Genomic DNA, 18,229 nt, shown 5'->3' on the forward strand with positions numbered 1-18,229 from the left:
ACCCCCCCCCCATACACACACACACTGAATTGAATTGAATTGAATTGAATTGAATTGAATTGAATTGAATTGAATTGAATTGAATTGAATTGAATTGATCAACCATTGAGATCTGACATAAACACACAGTAAACCCTCTTGAAAATACATTTGCTGCTCTTTTGTAAAAACGTGAAAAAAACTAAAACATAAAATATCTAATAATCCAAACACCAGTTCACTTACACTGAACATCTAGAGAGTGTGGTGGTGATCTCTTAGATCCATGTGTGTTTGTCACCTGACAGGTGTACTGTCCAGAGTCTGTAGGAGACACACTCTCCTTTACCAGCTGAGAACCAGAGATAGAGCTGCTATCGCCCTCTTTGTACCAGGTGTAACTGTCTACTGGTGGGTTGGCATCACTGCTGCAGGTCAGAGTCACTTTGCTGCCCTTAATAACTTCTCCTGGTGGATCCACTGATACTGAGGGTATTTCCGGAGGGTCTATGGAGGAATAAAGATTGATATACTAAAATAATTTACACTATATGCTGTGTTTACAAGTGTTTACAAATTAGGCTGTTGGCTAACGTATTTTATAATATGGGTGAACAATAACAGAAATGCCTGCACAGTGAAAATCAAGAGTGACTTCAGGCATTAGTGAGGACCATGAAGATAAGGTTGAAAATGGGTGAAGTGCTCCTTTAAGGTCTACGCCTATTTAGCAAAAAAGGTAGTTGTAAACAACGTAGGTTCAGGAGAGGACACCACCCTCTTCTTCACGGCCACTCCCCGTCCTCAATCGCTTCCCTATCTACCACACCTACCTTCACTCATTAGCCACTCCCCATTCACCATCACCCGTATCCACTACACCTGCCTCCACTCACCTCGGCCAATCCCTATTGCAATCACCACAGTATAAATACACCTGCGATCTCTCAACTGATTTGTTTGTTCTGCTTCACAACAGACCAAACATGAGTGGTGAGTAATGTGCTTGTAGATCGTCTCTTGCTGCCATTCATTGCTTTCAAGTTTGTCCTCCCAACCTCCTCCTTCCCCCTCAATTCTCGCTCTTCTTCCATCTGTCTCTACTTCTCTAGGAATCCAGGCGACTGACCGCTCCCGAGTAGAGCAACGATGGCCGTCAGCTCCCGAGACTCGCCCCACCTTGGGTTCCTCATCCCGACACATTCATCTCATTACATTTCAGTAGAGGTGTGGTCTCTTACTAGTGAAAAATCTGTTATACTGAGCCCAGTAGACCATCCAGAGAATATGCACGTCAGATTCTCTTGGCACCATGCATTTATTTACCTGATTAATTCATTAATTCTCCTTTACAACTTTCGTTGACCTCATGATATTTTCCATAGAGGTCAAGAAAAACCATTGAGAATTTTTTTTTGGAAAGGAAATAGGACGTTTTATGTTTAGTTTTAGTTAGTCTTTTTACTATTCGGATGCACCTCACCATCCATCCTCTAACACAGAGAGTGCAGGCAGTTCTGATCAGAACAGTAGCCTACTTCTGTGTGGAGTTTGCATGTTCTCCCGTGCCCCCTAGGATAGGTACCCTCACAAAAGAACACACAGTAATCCCGGTCTCTATACTGCCTCGTGCCTCCCCCTGGTCAGCCAGGGCGCCTGATAGAGGGGAAAGGAACCGGTTGGAATAACGTTCTTTCCACGTGCTACGTCCTTTCCACCTACCGGGGAAACCCCCCCCTGTCAGGTGATAAGAAGCGGCCTGCTCACTCCTCATGCATTGAAGGAAGCATGAGCTCAGTTCGGAGCTCCCCCCAGGCTGGCAGAGGGAGAGTAGCGCCCAGGATTACAGCTTAGGCAATTGGCACAGGGTGAAAAAATGGGTTACAAAAATCGTGGGATAAAAATGTTACAGATAAAAAATGAACAGTAGGCTACAGTGGAGTGTACCAGGTAAACTCTCCACAAAGGCTGTAAGGCTACAGGAACAGACCCAACGGACCCTGAGAAGGAGACAAAGGTAGGGCCAGGTGATTGGCTACAAGTATTTCTGTGCCCGATTACTGCAGTCATCATGGTGAGGACACTCCTTGCACCTCATTCCCTAAATCAGTGGTTCTCAACCTGTGGATCGGAGGTGTGCGTCTCCAGATGACAGTTAAGTGACAATTTAAGGACCTTTTTTCTTCTTTTTAAAAGATATTTTTGGGGCTTTTTTGTCTTTAATTGGACAGTCCAGCTGAGATGAGACAGGGAATGACACGCAGCAAAGGTCGTCGGGCTCGGGACTCGAACCTGCAACTCGCTGTCAGACTAATTAGAGCCTATATGTGGTATGCGCCTTAACCGCTTGGACATCGACGCGAATGCGGCCTGGAGGGCTGCGGCCTCCTCGTCGCAGCGGATGATCCACACCGTGTCTGCATGTCCTGCTTGGGGGTGAACCACGCGTACGTCGCCCGCTATTACCCAGGTGACGAGGACGCCTGTAAGGCGTGCGCGTGCTTCACGGTCTTTCACCTGGACCATCGGCTCGCGAGGGCTAGGAACCTTGCGGCCCATACACGCAGCGGACACAGCGGCGCTCCCCTCGCCGCGGGGCCTAGTGCCCCGCTAGAGGAAGGAAGCCTGGGAGCCATGGGCCCACCCTTACACACCGCTCCGAGGAGCAGCGGTGCTACTCGAGGCCGGCGCGGCAGCGCCTCCAGGGCCATGGCCTCGTCGCCGAACCCCGCCAATGCTGCTGTGGCTAGTGGAAAGCAGCTCCACTACAGCAGCGGCGCCTCTCCCTCCAAGCCCACCAAGCTAGGCTTCGTGGTGGAAGTGCTCTCCGTTTAAAACTGCATAAAAAGGTCAATTCATGGTATTGTGACTCTAAAACCTGCTTTTGCATTTATTATTATAAAAGAGATCCAAGCTAATTAAAACTGAGTTAATCAGAGTTAAGTTAATTTATTTAAAAGAACTCAAAAGCCCTCCCCTCAACACACTCACCGCCAAAGGGGAGAATTCTCCCCTTTTCAGTCAATGGTCTCAACCGCCAAAGGGGAGAATTCTCCCCTTTTAATTATTATTTTTTATTCTGTTTTTGAATTCCTAAAAAGTTTCTCTAATTTTTGAGTATACATTTATAACCCTAACCCTAACAAATTAATAAAAAATAAATAAAAAAAATCCATTCACTTCAATGTTAAAAAATAAACGGACAATTAATTCACATTGTTTCTATAAAAAAATGATTAAAACCCTGGCAGTGGGTGATTTTATTATGAAAAAACTTTGGCGGTGAATGTGTTAACATGACGATCGAGGGGACCGCTACATATATAAGCCCTCACTTTCTTCCCAGGGAAAGAGAGAGAAAGGAGACCGTGTGTGAGGACCACGGGAGATTCTGAATCATGTAGAATAAGGGATCACAGGTTATCGCTGGAAGGGTAACAACCCAGAACTAGACCACTCTCCTCCCTGTGCTTTTGTCTCCTCAGATCTATGGAAGAATTTAAGAAGTTTTCTCCTGACCCCAAAGACATAACCTTTGTGACATGTCCTTCATCAGGTGAGCCTTAGATTTCATTTTTATTTCATGAGAATACTAGTTTACCTGCAGACAAAGATTCTGATGGACTGGTTATGTCCACTCCTGACCCACCTCTACAAAAACCTGTAAAAGACAACAAAGAAACAGCTGTCAAAATAATTGTGAATTCCCAAATATACTAAATATTAAATAAATAAAATAAAACATAAGATAATAATTCTTATGTTCAGGTCACATCCTATTTATTAAAGTTGTTGGTTATAATGTAGCATGTCAAATTTCTGAATGTAGGTATTGACCTCAGGATGATAACATAATATAAAGGAATAAAATACAATAGAAAATATAAAATAAATTATATATAATTATATTGTTCATATTTATTACGTCAATATTTTTGCATTTATCTCTACACAAGTTGAAAAAGCAATCTGAAGTACCGCATTATCAGCTTGTCAGTGTGTTATATGAGTGAAATAGGCTCTCTGTCTGTGTTTCTCTCTCTCTGTCTCTCTGTCGGTCTTTCTGTCTCTCTTTCTCTCACTCTTATTACGTGGTTGAATTGAAATAGGCTCTCCCCTCTCTCGCCCTCCCTCTCCTTCTCACTCTCCCTCTCTCTCCCCCTAGACTCCCTCAATCTCACTCTCTGTCTCATTCCTTCTCTGGCTCTCTCTCTGTGTGACGTCAGACACAATAGGAAACCATTGCCTAACAATGTGATGTGTGCATGTCCATATTGGGGCATATCTGTATTATTATTGCATTGACAACACATAGTGAATGTCCAGTCCAAATGGGGCATATCTGCTAAGCCGTCACAGACAGACACGTGGTGCTATATCAGTGGTGTTAAGTAACTAAGCACATTTACTCAAGTACTGTACTTAAGTACAATTTTGAGACATTTTTACTTTACAGGAGTATTTCCAATTTTCAATACTTTTATTTCTACTCCACTACATCTCAGAAGCAAATATTGTACTTTTACTCCACTACAATTATTTGAAAACTTGTTACAAGTTACTTAGTAGATTTTGATTATTATTACAAATTATACATTAACCACTTCAGCCATATACATTTCGGCCATTTGAAAATTGCCGATCTACAAGCTCACAATGCGCATTGTGAGCTTGTAGATCTGCTATTTTCTAAATATTTGTATACATTTGAAAACTTGTGAAATGGGACATTCTGCATAATGAGTACTTTCTACTTTGGTACATTTTGATACCAATACTTTTGTACTTTTACTCAAGTAAATTTAGAATTTCAGACTTTTACCTGTATTTCTACGTTGCAGTATCGATACTTTTACTTAAGTACAAAATGTGAGTACTTTTTCCAACACTGAACTATGTATAGTAGATTACCTCTTTGAAATTTACATATTTGATTGTACTTTGCCATTTCAAAGTCATTTAGAATATCTATGGGTGAACACACACACACACACACACACACACACACACACACACACACACACACACACTGTGAATATGAAACTCATTTCAAACTCTCCTTACCAGATAAAATCAAAATATGCAGGAGGATCACACTGATTGTCTTTAGAAGCCACATGGTGTCATCGGGTGAAAAGTAACCTCAACATCAAGTAACTGCAATGAAAGACACACTTCAGAACCAACAAATGTACTGTACTCTCGGTTCTGTAATAAGCTGTGAATAAATCTATGAGCATGCTGAGTCTCAACAATGTTAATGTAAACATTTTCATATTTAAACTATGTGTGATATAAAATAATGTGGTTTAATTTCAAGTTTGTGTGCATCGTATTTGGACCACTTCTTCACTTTCATCTCTGAGTATGAGTATATGAAAATTGAAAGTGATGTCATGCTACAATGCCAAACATGTATAAGATACATTCCAGTCAATGAATATAAATTGTTAAGTTACAGTGAGGTAATCCAGTTTTACTCACTTGTCTCCGAGCTTGTCTGCATGTGTATGTCCAGTATGAGTCATTAACAATCAGCAAGACTTACTGATAACCAGGGCAAGAACACACAGCCACAAGTAAAAAGGGAAGTAGAGGTGAGAACTGCTAGAATGTGTTTCCACGCTTCCTCCCTCTTTCCGCATGTAGTTACAGAGTACAGAACAAATGCATTTAACTTTAGCTTTAGCTTTACTGCTGACTTTCAGTCTTGAAGGACAAATAACCAAAAACTTCTATTTCTTTGGGTTTACCATATACCTTAATGTAATCAAAAACAATTACACACACAACATTAAGCCATAATGGAGCCTCTGTTGATGTCATTCTTGGCCCAACATCTGGTGTGACTCTGCCCTGAACTGACATGAGTCCTACCTCTGTACAGATGGTATTGTTGTGGTTTTATTTTGGTGCAGTGATGGAAAGTAACTAATATATTTACTTAAATACTGTACATAAGTACAATTTTGAGGTATTTTTTTACTTTACTGGAGTATTTCCAATTTTCAGTATTTTTTACTTCTACTCCACTACATCTCAGAGGCAAATATTGTACCTTTACTCCACTTCAATTACTTGAAAACTTTAGTTACTAGTTACTTTGTAGATTTTCATTATTATTACAAAACATACATAAACCACTTCAGCCCTATATATATTTCAGCCATTTGAAAATAGCCAATCTAGAAGCTCACAATGCGTCACGATGCGACGCATTGTGAGCTTCTAGATCTGCTATTTTCAAAGGATTAGTCTACCTTTTATACATTTGAAAACTTGTGATATGGGACATTCTGCATAATGAGTACTTTCTACTTTTGGTACTTTAAGTACATTTTGAAACCAATACTTTTGTACTTTTACTCAAGTCAATTTTGAATTCCGGACTTTAACTTGTAACAGAGTATTTCTACATTGCAGTATTGATACTTTTACTTAAGTAACAAATGTGAGTACCTTTTCCACCACTGTTTTGGTGTTGGCATCACTATTGCAGGTGAAAGTGACTGAAACCCTTTCAAGAACTTATGCCCCAGGGCCTTATAAGGTCGTGGGGAGGAGCATCTTCTTTACCAGGTGGTGATACAGCCAGTCAGGATACTTGTCAATAAAGCACCTGTAGTGGAGTCCATACCAAACCTCTGCAGCCTGCGGAGGAAGATCGTGATGATGCCCACGGGGTGTGACCAGTCTGTTGATGAGAATAGGGGCGTGTGCTCCCTGCATCCTGCTGTAGTCAGCAATCATCTTTGTTTTGCTGACATTGAGATGGAGGCTGACACCACAATTACATTTTTAAGCATTTATTTAAAGAGACAGTTGAGAGAGACAGGAACGAAGAGACTGTGGCGTAACACGCAGCAAATGGTCTGTCTGGTGGGGAATTGAACCGGGGAGGCATTTGAGCTCTAAAAGCATTCCTTCATATCCCATCATGTAATACGAAGAATGATACTACAGACATTGACAATTTAACTGTATTCATACTCATGCATATGTTGGAAAAAATATTATCATTAATCAGCCATTAACGTTATCTGACAAAAATCTCATATCTCTGAAATGTTTTAATTGAAAGGGACCACCTGGCTACCTCAAACATATGATAGAATTCTGTCATTGAATATAAATAATCTTTTCTTTTCTTTTTTTAGATTTATTTTTGCAATTTTTATGCTTCAGGACACCAATGGAAAAGAGAGAGGAGAGACTTGTAAGACTGGGGTCACATTCGTGCTCACAAGAAGCATCTGTGCACTAACTGGCTGAGCCACCAGGCACTTGTTACTAAGTTACTGCGAGGTAATCCAGTCATACTCAACTCCAGAGCTGGTCTGGAGTTGAAGGTTGCTAGACGTAATGTACAGACGTGTTGTGAGCTTGTAGATCGCTTGTAGATCGGCTATTTTTGGCAAAGGGATTTGGTGTAGACAGCAGAAAGTGGTCCAATACAGAATTTTGTTTTGTGTTCATATGGTTTAGGTAAATTTAAATGGGATACAATTAGAAAATTAAAATAGACAAGTTACTTGCATTCTTTATTCTTTTTTAGGACCTACAGTAGTCAAACATTTCCGGTTTCATTCAATATTGATATAATATTTGGAGGAATGATGGCAAAATGTTTTTTTTTTACTTTGGTGAAATTCTCAATATAAAACACCCTATCAACTATAGGCATGATCTTACATTAGAACTATTGAATAGTCATTGAAAGAAATGGATCACCAAAGCTCTGAATATAATAATTAATTTGGGGAATAATGCCAGTCAAGTCAACTAACTGAATTGTCAAGGTGGTGTAACCACCATTCAAGGAGCCATTTTGTATATTTTACAAAAAGACCATGGTTGCATCCGAAACCACATACTACAGTATACTATTTTCAGCCTACTATTTAGTATCTACTAAGCAGTAGAGTAGGGTTTCACTTCGGACATAGGCTGTTAAAAATGTATTGGCACACTAAAAAAAAAGTGATTTCAGATGCAGGTTCCGAGTACTCCTGAGTATGTTTGAAATGTTCCCAACAAGTTAATGTGCTTGTATACTGTAGGTGTCCATGATAATGTCTGGCAAATGTGATTTTACCTTAAAATGTCTTAAAATGGTGTAAGAGGTAACACCATTTGACCCGGGGACGCTGTGGGCGCTGTGGGCGTGTCTTCTCCTCCGCGTCATCAGCGCACATACCCTAGGTGGGGTTGCCAAAAGGGCCTACTCTGTGTGGAGTTTGCATGTTCTCCCCGTGTCTCCTAGGGTAGTTAATACCCTCACGAAAACATGTAGTAATCCTGGTCGCTATACCGCCTCCCCCATGACAGCCGGGGCGCCTGATGGAGGGGAATGGAACTGGTTGGAATAAAGTGTTCCTTCCACGCGCTACGTCCTACCAGGGAAACCCCTGTCAGGTGACAAGAAGGTCAGTTGGCTCTCATGCATTGAAGGAGTCATGAGCTCGGCTCTGGCCGCCCTAGGCTGGCGGGGGGAGTGTAGCGCCCAGGATCACTTAGATAATTGCGGCACCAGGTGAAAAGGGGCTACAAAATCGTGGGATAACATTTTCTTATAAAAAAACACCATTTGACTCGTCAAATCAAAAGCTAATATGTTAGAGGCCAATTGTGTCAAATGTTTTAACGTTTATGATGCTGATTTAAAGATGTAGCTAATATAATGCTGATATAATGCTGGTTTGAAGATGTAGCCTGATATACATGAACAGCAATTTAAAAGCCATAAAACAGCAATTCAGTCATAGTAAAAATTGTATATGCACAATACAATGTATAACATTTCATAACATAAACAATATAATAGAGCTTATTTTCCAATAAGGAACAAAGTGTGTTGCTTATCAGTTCATTGAGGGACACGTCTTTTAGTTTCCAAATAAGTGACGATTCCTTATTTCAAGGGACAGTTGGCAACCCTAACATCTACATTAACAGTCAAGAAGGCATATTGATAAGATCAATAACACACAGCCAAAACTGTAAAGAGAAGTAGCCTACTGTAGAAGTGAAAACCACGAGAATGTGATGTTTCCTCCCTTTCTTCACATATTACTTGTAGTCCTTAGAGAACAGAATGTTTGTGTGTTAACTACTGCTGACTCACTTCCCTGTTTTTATATCTTAATTGTGTGTCTAAAATGCATGCTTTACTGTCTGGAGTAGCCTATAAAGCTATGAATTATTAAAAAAAAAAAAAATAGAATATCTCTAAAATGTAATGTTATTGAAATCATATTAAACAGCTAATTAAGCAATAATAATTACATAGCTGTATATTCTAATAGCAATCATTGCTATCGTGTTTGTTCAGTAACAGGGGTCTCTCCAAATGCATTTTCAGGTCGGGATACCAATTTTATTCAGTCTGGAGAGAGAACTCATACAGGATATCTTAAACAAGTGAAATTGGAAGTGATGACACAAAGAATTGAGCAGACAAATGTGAAGCTGATAAATGGGTGCTCTCTTCTGATTGGCTGAAATTAGCAACCCACCTGAAAATGAATGACGTTTATTGAAGAGCTGGAGAGACGGGGAAACGCCTGTTATTGAACAAACACTCCAGTGGTATAGTGGTATAGATAGACTACTATCAGAATACAGAGCTTTAGCTTTTTAACAATAATAAATTAGTTTTAACCAACACAAATATCAACAACAAACCTTCTTATATATTCAAGATGTTTTATTATTTTGATTAACAAAATATTAAATATAATTATAATTGGCAGATCTTGCATACAGGGCCATGTAAATTGTCACCTTAAGCGTTCTGATTGTAGGGCGTTCACCATTTCAGCATTTCCTTCTCACAAACTGTCAAAAGCTGATTAAGTGTGGCAATAACAATGTGATCTAAATGTAAAACTGTAGTTGATTAAATATGAAAATAATGAAATCATTCATAAATAATACTACTAAATCATGTCCACTTTTTATGCTGACCCAAGTAAAAACAAGTAATATGTACAGTAGCTACTGTATTTAAATCTATGTTTAAAATCAACTGGTACAGCAACATAACATTAACTGTCCCGACATTGTTTTATGATATGAAATTAAGACTATGTTAAATATTAAAGTTAACATAAGAATTGAGTTTATAGTCAACTGGTTTCAAAGTAAATCCTGTCTATCTTGGTCAGATTCATTGTCTTCTCTCACCCAACCTGTCATATTAAATCTACTGTTTACACCAGCCAGTATTATCAAAATTATGTCGTTTACACCCTGTAAATCATTGTAAGCATGTTGTTTTCAGCAGCTAGCCAACTATATAAAATCTTTGCAGAGATGCAGTAACTGAATAGTAAGTAAAAGGACCAGGTGTATAACTGCCACCTGGTTTCAGTATCACACATTAATTCATTCACCATAATACAGCATGACAAAGAAACAGAAATATTTGTAACGAAATCATTCAGTATCAAGTAGGCTAAAGTTTGTTGTTAATATTACCGTAGCTACCATGAACAATTTACTGTACTCGATACTTGCCTCACATTTACTGTCATGCGTATATATTTACAGTCTAATCATCTATGACAGTCTTTCTATAAAAAATATGAAAAGAAATTCTGCTATGCATCAATTTAACAATCTAGTTGATCTTAAATTTACAAGCTGCATTTCAGTGTCCAGGCAGAAAACAGTCACTGATAAACACCTGGTCTATGTAAATGTAAAGAGCTTCACTCTTTCTTTACACGTTGGATTCCTCCTCTTCTACAACCCTGGTGTCCTGATCAGCAGAGGAGATGAATCCTCGCCTACGACCCCCACTTTCTCTGATGTTTACATAATCTGCACTGTCCTCCTGAAACATGACAAGTAAAAGAAAATGCACATTTATAATCTTGAATAGATCATATATCAAATTCATCATTATAAAAGAAATTTAAAATAATAATAATTTAGCTCTTCTCACTTCTTTGTCCATGCCAGAGTCTTGTTTCCTTTAAAAACATGAAATATTATTTCAAAATAAGATGTTTGCTGCAATACTGACAACAGGATATAGTTCAACAGAACAGTGGTTCTCAAAGTGGGGTCCAGGGACATCGAGGCTGTTTCAGGGGGTCCACAGCAAAATGAGAAACAGTTTAATTTCACTATTATTCCACTGGCAAGAAGTTATCCCAAATGAGAAAATGTACAAGAATGACTATTCAGGTCATAGGTTTCTTTCCACTGTCTACACTGTAGACAGTGGAGAGAAACCTATATAATTCTACAACTTTACAATGTAGGCTCTACAGTATAAAGTTGTAGAATTGTGTACTAAATCTAATGAAACAAAGGTGTTTTCTTATGGGGGTCTGTGGTACAAAATCCTTTTAAAATAGGTATCTGCTGCCTAATAGTAATCAATTTGGGGTCCTTGACATATATTTTTAATGAGTTATGATGACATTAAACTTACCAGGTCCACAACATAACCAAAGGAAGCACCAACACTGCCAAGACCTTGACTCCAATACTAACACGAAGGATGAGACGATGAACTGAAGAACGATGACAGGATATTAATACAAACAGAGAAGGAAATGTTTTCAGAATATTTGTTTTTTTTAGATAAACACATCTAAAAGCTCGGTTATATATTCTAGTAGTTTACGTTGCTTGGTTCCAGACTGTAAAGTATATCTTATTACAATCATACCTTGCAAGAAATATTTCTCTCTACTTACTGTCTGTTATGTCAATCTGCAGCAGCACCTCAGTAGAGTTGTTTTCTCCCAGTGAGTTCCTGGTCTGACAGAAGTACAGTCCAGACTGGGAGGACTGCAGAGAGGTCAGAACCAGCATCTGTCCTGACCCTACCTGGACCAGGGAGCTGGAACCAGGAGGTTCAGTCCTCTTGTACCAGGTGTAGTTGTGTACTGGTGGGTTAGCATCACTGCTGCAGGTCAGGTTCACACTGCTGCCCTCTGCCAGACTGTCTGGTGGACTGACCTCCACCAACACACTCACTGGTGCATCTTGATATTCACATCAAAAAGACAAAAAACATTTAATTATAAACTAGATGGTATTTCAAATAATACAGTATATTAGACTACTTTAGACTATGAGTGATAGATTAAATTGTAAACATTTTGTTATTTAACTTACAGAGGACATTAATGAAATGAGGTGGTGACATTTGGGATCCATTTTTGTTTGTCACCTGACAGGTGTACTGTCCAGAATCTGTGGAAGTCACATTCTCCTTTACCAGGAGAGGACCATTGGAGACAGAGCTGTTTCCTCTGTCTCTGTACCAGATGTAACTGTCTGCTGGTGGGTTGACATGACTGCTGCAGGTCAGAGTCACTGTGCTACCCTCAATAACTTCTCCTGGTGGATCAATTGATACTGAGGGTGTTTCTGGAGGGTCTGGAGGAATAGATATCAAAACACTCAAGTAACATTTTATGCTGAATATACGATAAGGAATAGGCAACCATACTTTTCATTAGGGGTGAAAAATAACAATAATTCGTGCTTAAGAATAATGTGGTGTTTAACATTACACCAGAAACTCCAACACTGGACACTAAAGTAATCAATCATACATTCTCTAAAATAACATCTTTATCATCTCTCCCTCTTTCTCTCTCACTCTTTCTGTGTCTTTCCAAGTGCGATATAAACTGCTTTATCTGTATTTATGCTCCTGCATATGTTGGAGAAATATTTGTCACTTTAAAGGTGAAATAATAGTGAAATAAAAAATATGTTTTTCACACTTTTAGAGCATAGGCTATCCGTGGTCATCATATGGGCATACCTAACAATAGATGCAAAAATAATTGAAAAGAAAAAAACATTTTTGTGAATTTGTATATAAAAAGTCAATCTTAATGACTTCCTGTAAACGAAGACGTGCTGCGTGATGACATAACACAACTTTCATGAATATTTATAAATTGATCTTGATTACATCCACCTGTTTGATTCCCATAGCTGCACGTTCTTCAAACACAGTCGATTTTAATTACAGAGCTACTCCGTTTTGAATCTCATTCAAGATGACATCCAGACGGTGTATTACTCATTTTAAACTTAATCTGCACACTAAAATATGTATCTGAAAACATTACAGGTTAGAAATAAGCCACGTAGTAGCAAACGTGCTTAACTGGCCATCTCTCTCTCACTTATAGCCTGAAGGGATGGGACCTTCTGATTGGTTGAGACCAGGTTGAGACCGAGACGACGTTTCAGACTGAATCTTCAAAATAAAATGACCGAAAATGTCACTGCACTGCATCTTTAACATCCCTATACATCCAAAATCCAAAACCGTTGGATTTGAACCACTGCTGTTGCAGGTGAAAGTGACTTTGCTCCCTTTGACATCACCAAGACAATGGTCCATGTCAGGGGTCTTCAATGTTTTTTAGGCCAAGGACCCCTTAGCTGAGAGAGAGATGAAGCAGGGACCCTCCACTACACTGGATTCACGTTAATGTGTATTTTCAGACATTTAACCACTTAAACCCTCAATACTTTGTAAACTTGACCTTTGGCTCGGTATTTTGTCTGCTCTTTTTTCCTTGTACACCAAACCTCTTAGCCTCTTAGCCAAAATTGTTTTGGCTAATGTTCCCCCCAGAATAGGGATGCGAGGGTTCAAGTGGTTAAAGTAAAAACAGATATAAAAAGTCCCTATCACACAAAGATTTGGTGACCCCCCTACAGTATCTCTGAGGAACCCCAAGGGGTCCCGGACCCCCTGTTGAAGACCCCTGCTCTATGTTATGTTACCAGAGAATGCATATTGAAATGGTGGATGTTTGTGGGATTTATTTTTAAATGATTCATAATTAAATAATGTCTACATTGTCCTTAGCAATTGTTTAGAATAAGTTAACGCACCACTGTTACCCATCAATGGAAAAGATTTAAACAAGTATATTCTAATCTACTCCCTCAAGAGACATAATTAAAGTACTGTATGAACATTAATGGTACAGCACATCAAAATAATAAACTGATGGTGTTCTAGACTGAAAGTTCAGGTAAGATCTAGTATCTATAATACAATAATACAGTACATTACAATGGAAAAAAAAATACAGACTGATTATGAGTTTTGTTTCCAGACTCTCACCCTTAATCTGCAGCAGCACCTCAGTAGAGTTGTTTTCTCTCAGTGAGTTCCTGGTCTGACAGAAGTACAGTCCAGACTGGGAGGACTGCAGAGAGGTCAGAACCAGCACCTGTCCTGACCCTACCTGGACCAGGGAGCTGGAACCAGGAGGCCCAGTCCTCTTGTACCAGGTGTAGTTGTGTACTGGTGGGTTAGCATCACTGCTGCAGGTCAGGTTCACACTGCTGCCCTCTGCCAGACTGTCTGATGGACTGACCTCCACCAACACACTCACTGGTGCATCTTGATATTCACATCAAAACATGTTATCATAAACTAGATGGTATTTCAAATTATACAGTATATTCACATAAACTATGAGAGATGGATTAAATTGCAAACATTTTGTTCTTTAACTTACAGAGGACATCAATGAAATGAGGAAGTGACATTTGGGATCCATGTTTGTTTGTCACCTGACAGGTGTACTGTCCAGAATCTGTAGAAGTCACATTCTCCTTTACCAGGAGAGGACCAGTGGAGACAGAGCTGTTTCCTCTGTCTCTGTACCAGATGTATCTGTCTGCTGGTGGGTTGGCATCACTTTTGCAGGTCAGAGTCACTGTGCTGCCCTGAATAACCTCTCCTGGTGGATCCATTGATAATGAGGGTATTTTTGGAGGGTCTATGGAGGAATAGATATCAAAACACTCAAGTAACATTATATGCTGAATATACGATAAGGAATAGGCAACCATACTTTTCATTAGGGGTGAAAAATAACAATGATTCATGCTTAAGAATAATGTGGGGTTTAACATTACACCAGAAACTCCAACAATGGACACTAAAGTAATCACTAATCAATATAATACATTCTCTAAAATAACATCTTTATCATCTCTCCCTCTTTCTCTCTCTCTCTTTCTGTGTCTTTCCAAGTGCGATATAAACTACTTCATCTGCATTTATGCTCCTGCATAATTGTTGGAAATGAAAAATATGTTTTTCACACTTTTGGAGCATAGGCTATCCGTGGTCATCATATGGGCATACAGTACCTAACAATAGATGCAAAAAAAACAATCTGGATTTCTATATCAAAAGTCCCTAAAAAATCTTAATTACTTCCTGTAAACGAAAACGTGCTGCGTGATGACATAACACAACTTTCATGAATATAAATGAATCTTGCTTACATCCACCTGTTTGATTCCCATAGCTGCACGTTCTTCAAACACAGCTGATTATAATTACAGAGCTACTCCTTTTGAATCTCATTCAAGATGACATCCAGACGGTGTATTACTCATTTTAAACTTAACACTAAAATATGTATCTGAAAACATTATAAGTTAGAAATAAGCCAACAAATGTGCTTAACCGGCCGTCTCTCTCTCACTCATAGCCTGAAGGGATGGGACCTTCTGATTGGTTGAGACGACGTTTCAGACTGAATCTTCAATATAAAATGACCGAAAATGTCACTGCACTGCATCTTTAACATCCCTATACATCCAAAATCCCAAACCGTTGGATTTGAACCACTGCTGCTGCAGGTGAAAGTGACTTTGCTTCCTTTGACAACATCTCCAGTTGGACTTAATGACAAAATGACATTCTTGGGACCATCTGTTGGGGCAACATTTATGTCACTTTAAAAGCCCTCTTTATCATTATCATGTGTTGTTCACGTGATTCCCTGGGAGGCAGTCAGACATGCTGGTGATAGCACAGCAGTCTTTTCTTTGTATCTTAACTGCTGTTCTGCCTCTGGTGACTGAATTTCCCCAGCGGGATCAATAAAGGTCTTATCTTATCTCACTCAACCATTGAAATATCTGACAAAATCAGAAACACAATAAGCTTGCTTGAATAAATAATGCTGTTGTTTTGTTGTCTGTGAAAACTATAACATGTTTTAAAATACAAACAGTTTAGTTCACTTACACTGAACATCTAGAGAGTGTGGTGATGAGTGTGGTGATGATCCATGTTTGTTTGTCCCCTGACAGGTGTACTGTCCAGAGTCTGTAGGAGACACATTCCACTTTATCAGCTGAGGACCAGTGAAGATAGATCTGCTTCCTTTGTACCAGTAGTAGCTGTCTACTGGTGGGTTGGCATCACTGCTGCAGGTCAGAGTCACTTTGCTGCCCTCAATAACTTTTCCTGGTGGATCTACTGATACTGAGGGTATTCCCGGAGGGTCTATGGAGGAATAAAGATTGATACTCAAATAATTTAGACTATGCTGTGTTTACAAAGTAGGCTGTTAGCTACAGTATTTTTTAATAAGGGTGAACAATAACAGAAATGGATGCACAGTGGAAATCAAGAGTGACTGAAGGCATTAGTGAGGACCATGAAGATAAGGGTGAAAATTGGTGAAGTGCTCCTTTAAGGTCTAGGCCTATTTGGCAAAATAAATCTGTTATACTGAGCCTAGTAGTCCATCCAGAGAATATGCACGTGTAAGTCAGATGCTCTTGGCGCCATGGATTCATTTTCCTGATTCCGTCATTAATTCTCCTTTACAACTTTCCTTGACCTCATGATATTTTATTAAGTGGTTGGGGAAATTTTATGCACTAATAAATCAATATCAATTAAATTATGTAACCAATCTCTTAGCAAAATACAAGCACTCGATTCCCGGTGAGACCGGTTAATTTGACATATGGCACGAAATTGGGGGGAAAAAACTGTGGGAGGAGTAGCGCGCCAAAATAAAGTTTATCTATAAAGATTAATAAAGTGGGACTATTACTATAGTCTGGTTGCCCTGTTAGGGCAACCACACTAACTATAGTCTGGTTATCCTGTGTTGTTCACGTGCTTCCTTGGGAGGCAGTCAGACATGCTGGTGATAGCACAGCAGTCTTTTCTTTGTATCTTAACTGCTGTTCTGCCTCTGGTGACTGAATTTCCGCAGCGGGATCAATAAAGGTCTTATCTTATCTTACTCAACCATTGAAATATCTGACAAAATCAGAAACACAATAAGCCTGCTTGAATAAATAATGCTGTTGTTTTGTTGTCTGTGAAAACTATATCATGTTTTAAAATACAAACAGTTTAGTTCACTTACACTGAACATCTAGAGAGTGTGGTGATGAGTGTGGTGATGATCCATGTTTATTTGTCCCCTGACAGGTGTACTGTCCAGAGTCTGTAGGAGACACATTCCACTTTACCAGCTGAGGACCAGTGAAGATAGATGTTCTTCCACCGTCTTTGTACCAGGTGTATCTGTCTACTAGTGGGTTGGCATCACTGCTGCAGGTCAGAGTCACTTTGCTGCCCTCGTTAACTTTTTCTGGTGGATCCACTGATACTGAGGGTTTTTCTGGAGGGTCTGTGGAGGAATAAACATTGATATACTCAAATAACACTTTGCTGTGTATACAGCATTTTCCACTAGGAATTAGAAATAAGAATAATGAATGTATGAATAATGTGGTGTCTAACTCAACTTTGGTTAAAATAATAAAACACTGGACCCTAAAGTAATCAATAATGTAAGTTCTATTTAAAAATGGTTTTAATATAATTTCCCCTCTTTCTCTCTTGCTCTTTCTGTCTCTTTCTAATCTGAACTATGATAATATGGACAACACTTGAACTGTATTTCTGTTCATGCATAGCCCCCCCCCCAATACACAGATGCACGCACACACGCACTGACGTGCAAGCACACACACACACACACACACACACACACACACACACCCACACACACACACACACACACACACACACACACACACACACACACACACACACACACACACACGTCATCAAAATAATTTGATTTGAGTTAAATTGAAAACTCACAGCGAACATCAACAGGGACTCCAGGTGAAATGACGGTAGCAATAATGTTCTTTGCGAGACAGTAGTATGTTCCACTGTCACTGGGTTGGATGTTAGAGATGGTCTCTATCTTCCTCTGTGCCACTTCAGTGTTGTCTTTGATAATGGTGTAGCTCTGGATTGGATTTGAATTACTGCTGCTGCAGGTGAAAGTGACTGAGTCTCCTTTGACAACATCTCCTCGTGACTTTACTGATAACTTTACATTCTTGGGACCATCTGTTGGAGAAAGAAAGATGTATGTCTCTTTAACAGTCCGTTTTATCATTATCCTGT

The 18,229-nt window shown here is 39.3% G+C and overlaps 2 protein-coding genes across 2 annotated transcripts in view; both read right to left on the reverse strand.

Annotated features, from left to right (window-relative positions):
• Positions 1 to 18,229, reverse strand: part of LOC308083585 (hemicentin-1-like) — a 55,430-nt gene that overhangs the window by 11,914 nt on the left and 25,287 nt on the right. The window lies entirely within an intron of this gene.
• Positions 218 to 18,221, reverse strand: LOC308084488 (cell adhesion molecule CEACAM5-like; the record flags this gene model as incomplete). Its single annotated transcript, XM_080427152.1, has 15 exons — positions 218 to 486; positions 3,581 to 3,640; positions 5,044 to 5,121; positions 5,464 to 5,479; positions 6,556 to 6,757; positions 10,707 to 10,816; positions 10,928 to 10,955; positions 11,423 to 11,504; positions 11,691 to 11,981; positions 12,115 to 12,378; positions 14,099 to 14,380; positions 14,499 to 14,762; positions 16,028 to 16,288; positions 17,169 to 17,435; positions 17,915 to 18,221. 15 exons carry the CDS (start codon positions 18,219 to 18,221, stop codon positions 218 to 220), a joined length of 2,781 nt encoding a protein of 926 aa, XP_080283278.1.

The sequence above is a fragment of the Gymnoscopelus braueri genome (assembly GCF_963280865.1).
Source record: "Gymnoscopelus braueri genome assembly, chromosome: 4".
Classification (NCBI taxonomy): domain Eukaryota; kingdom Metazoa; phylum Chordata; class Actinopteri; order Myctophiformes; family Myctophidae; genus Gymnoscopelus; species Gymnoscopelus braueri.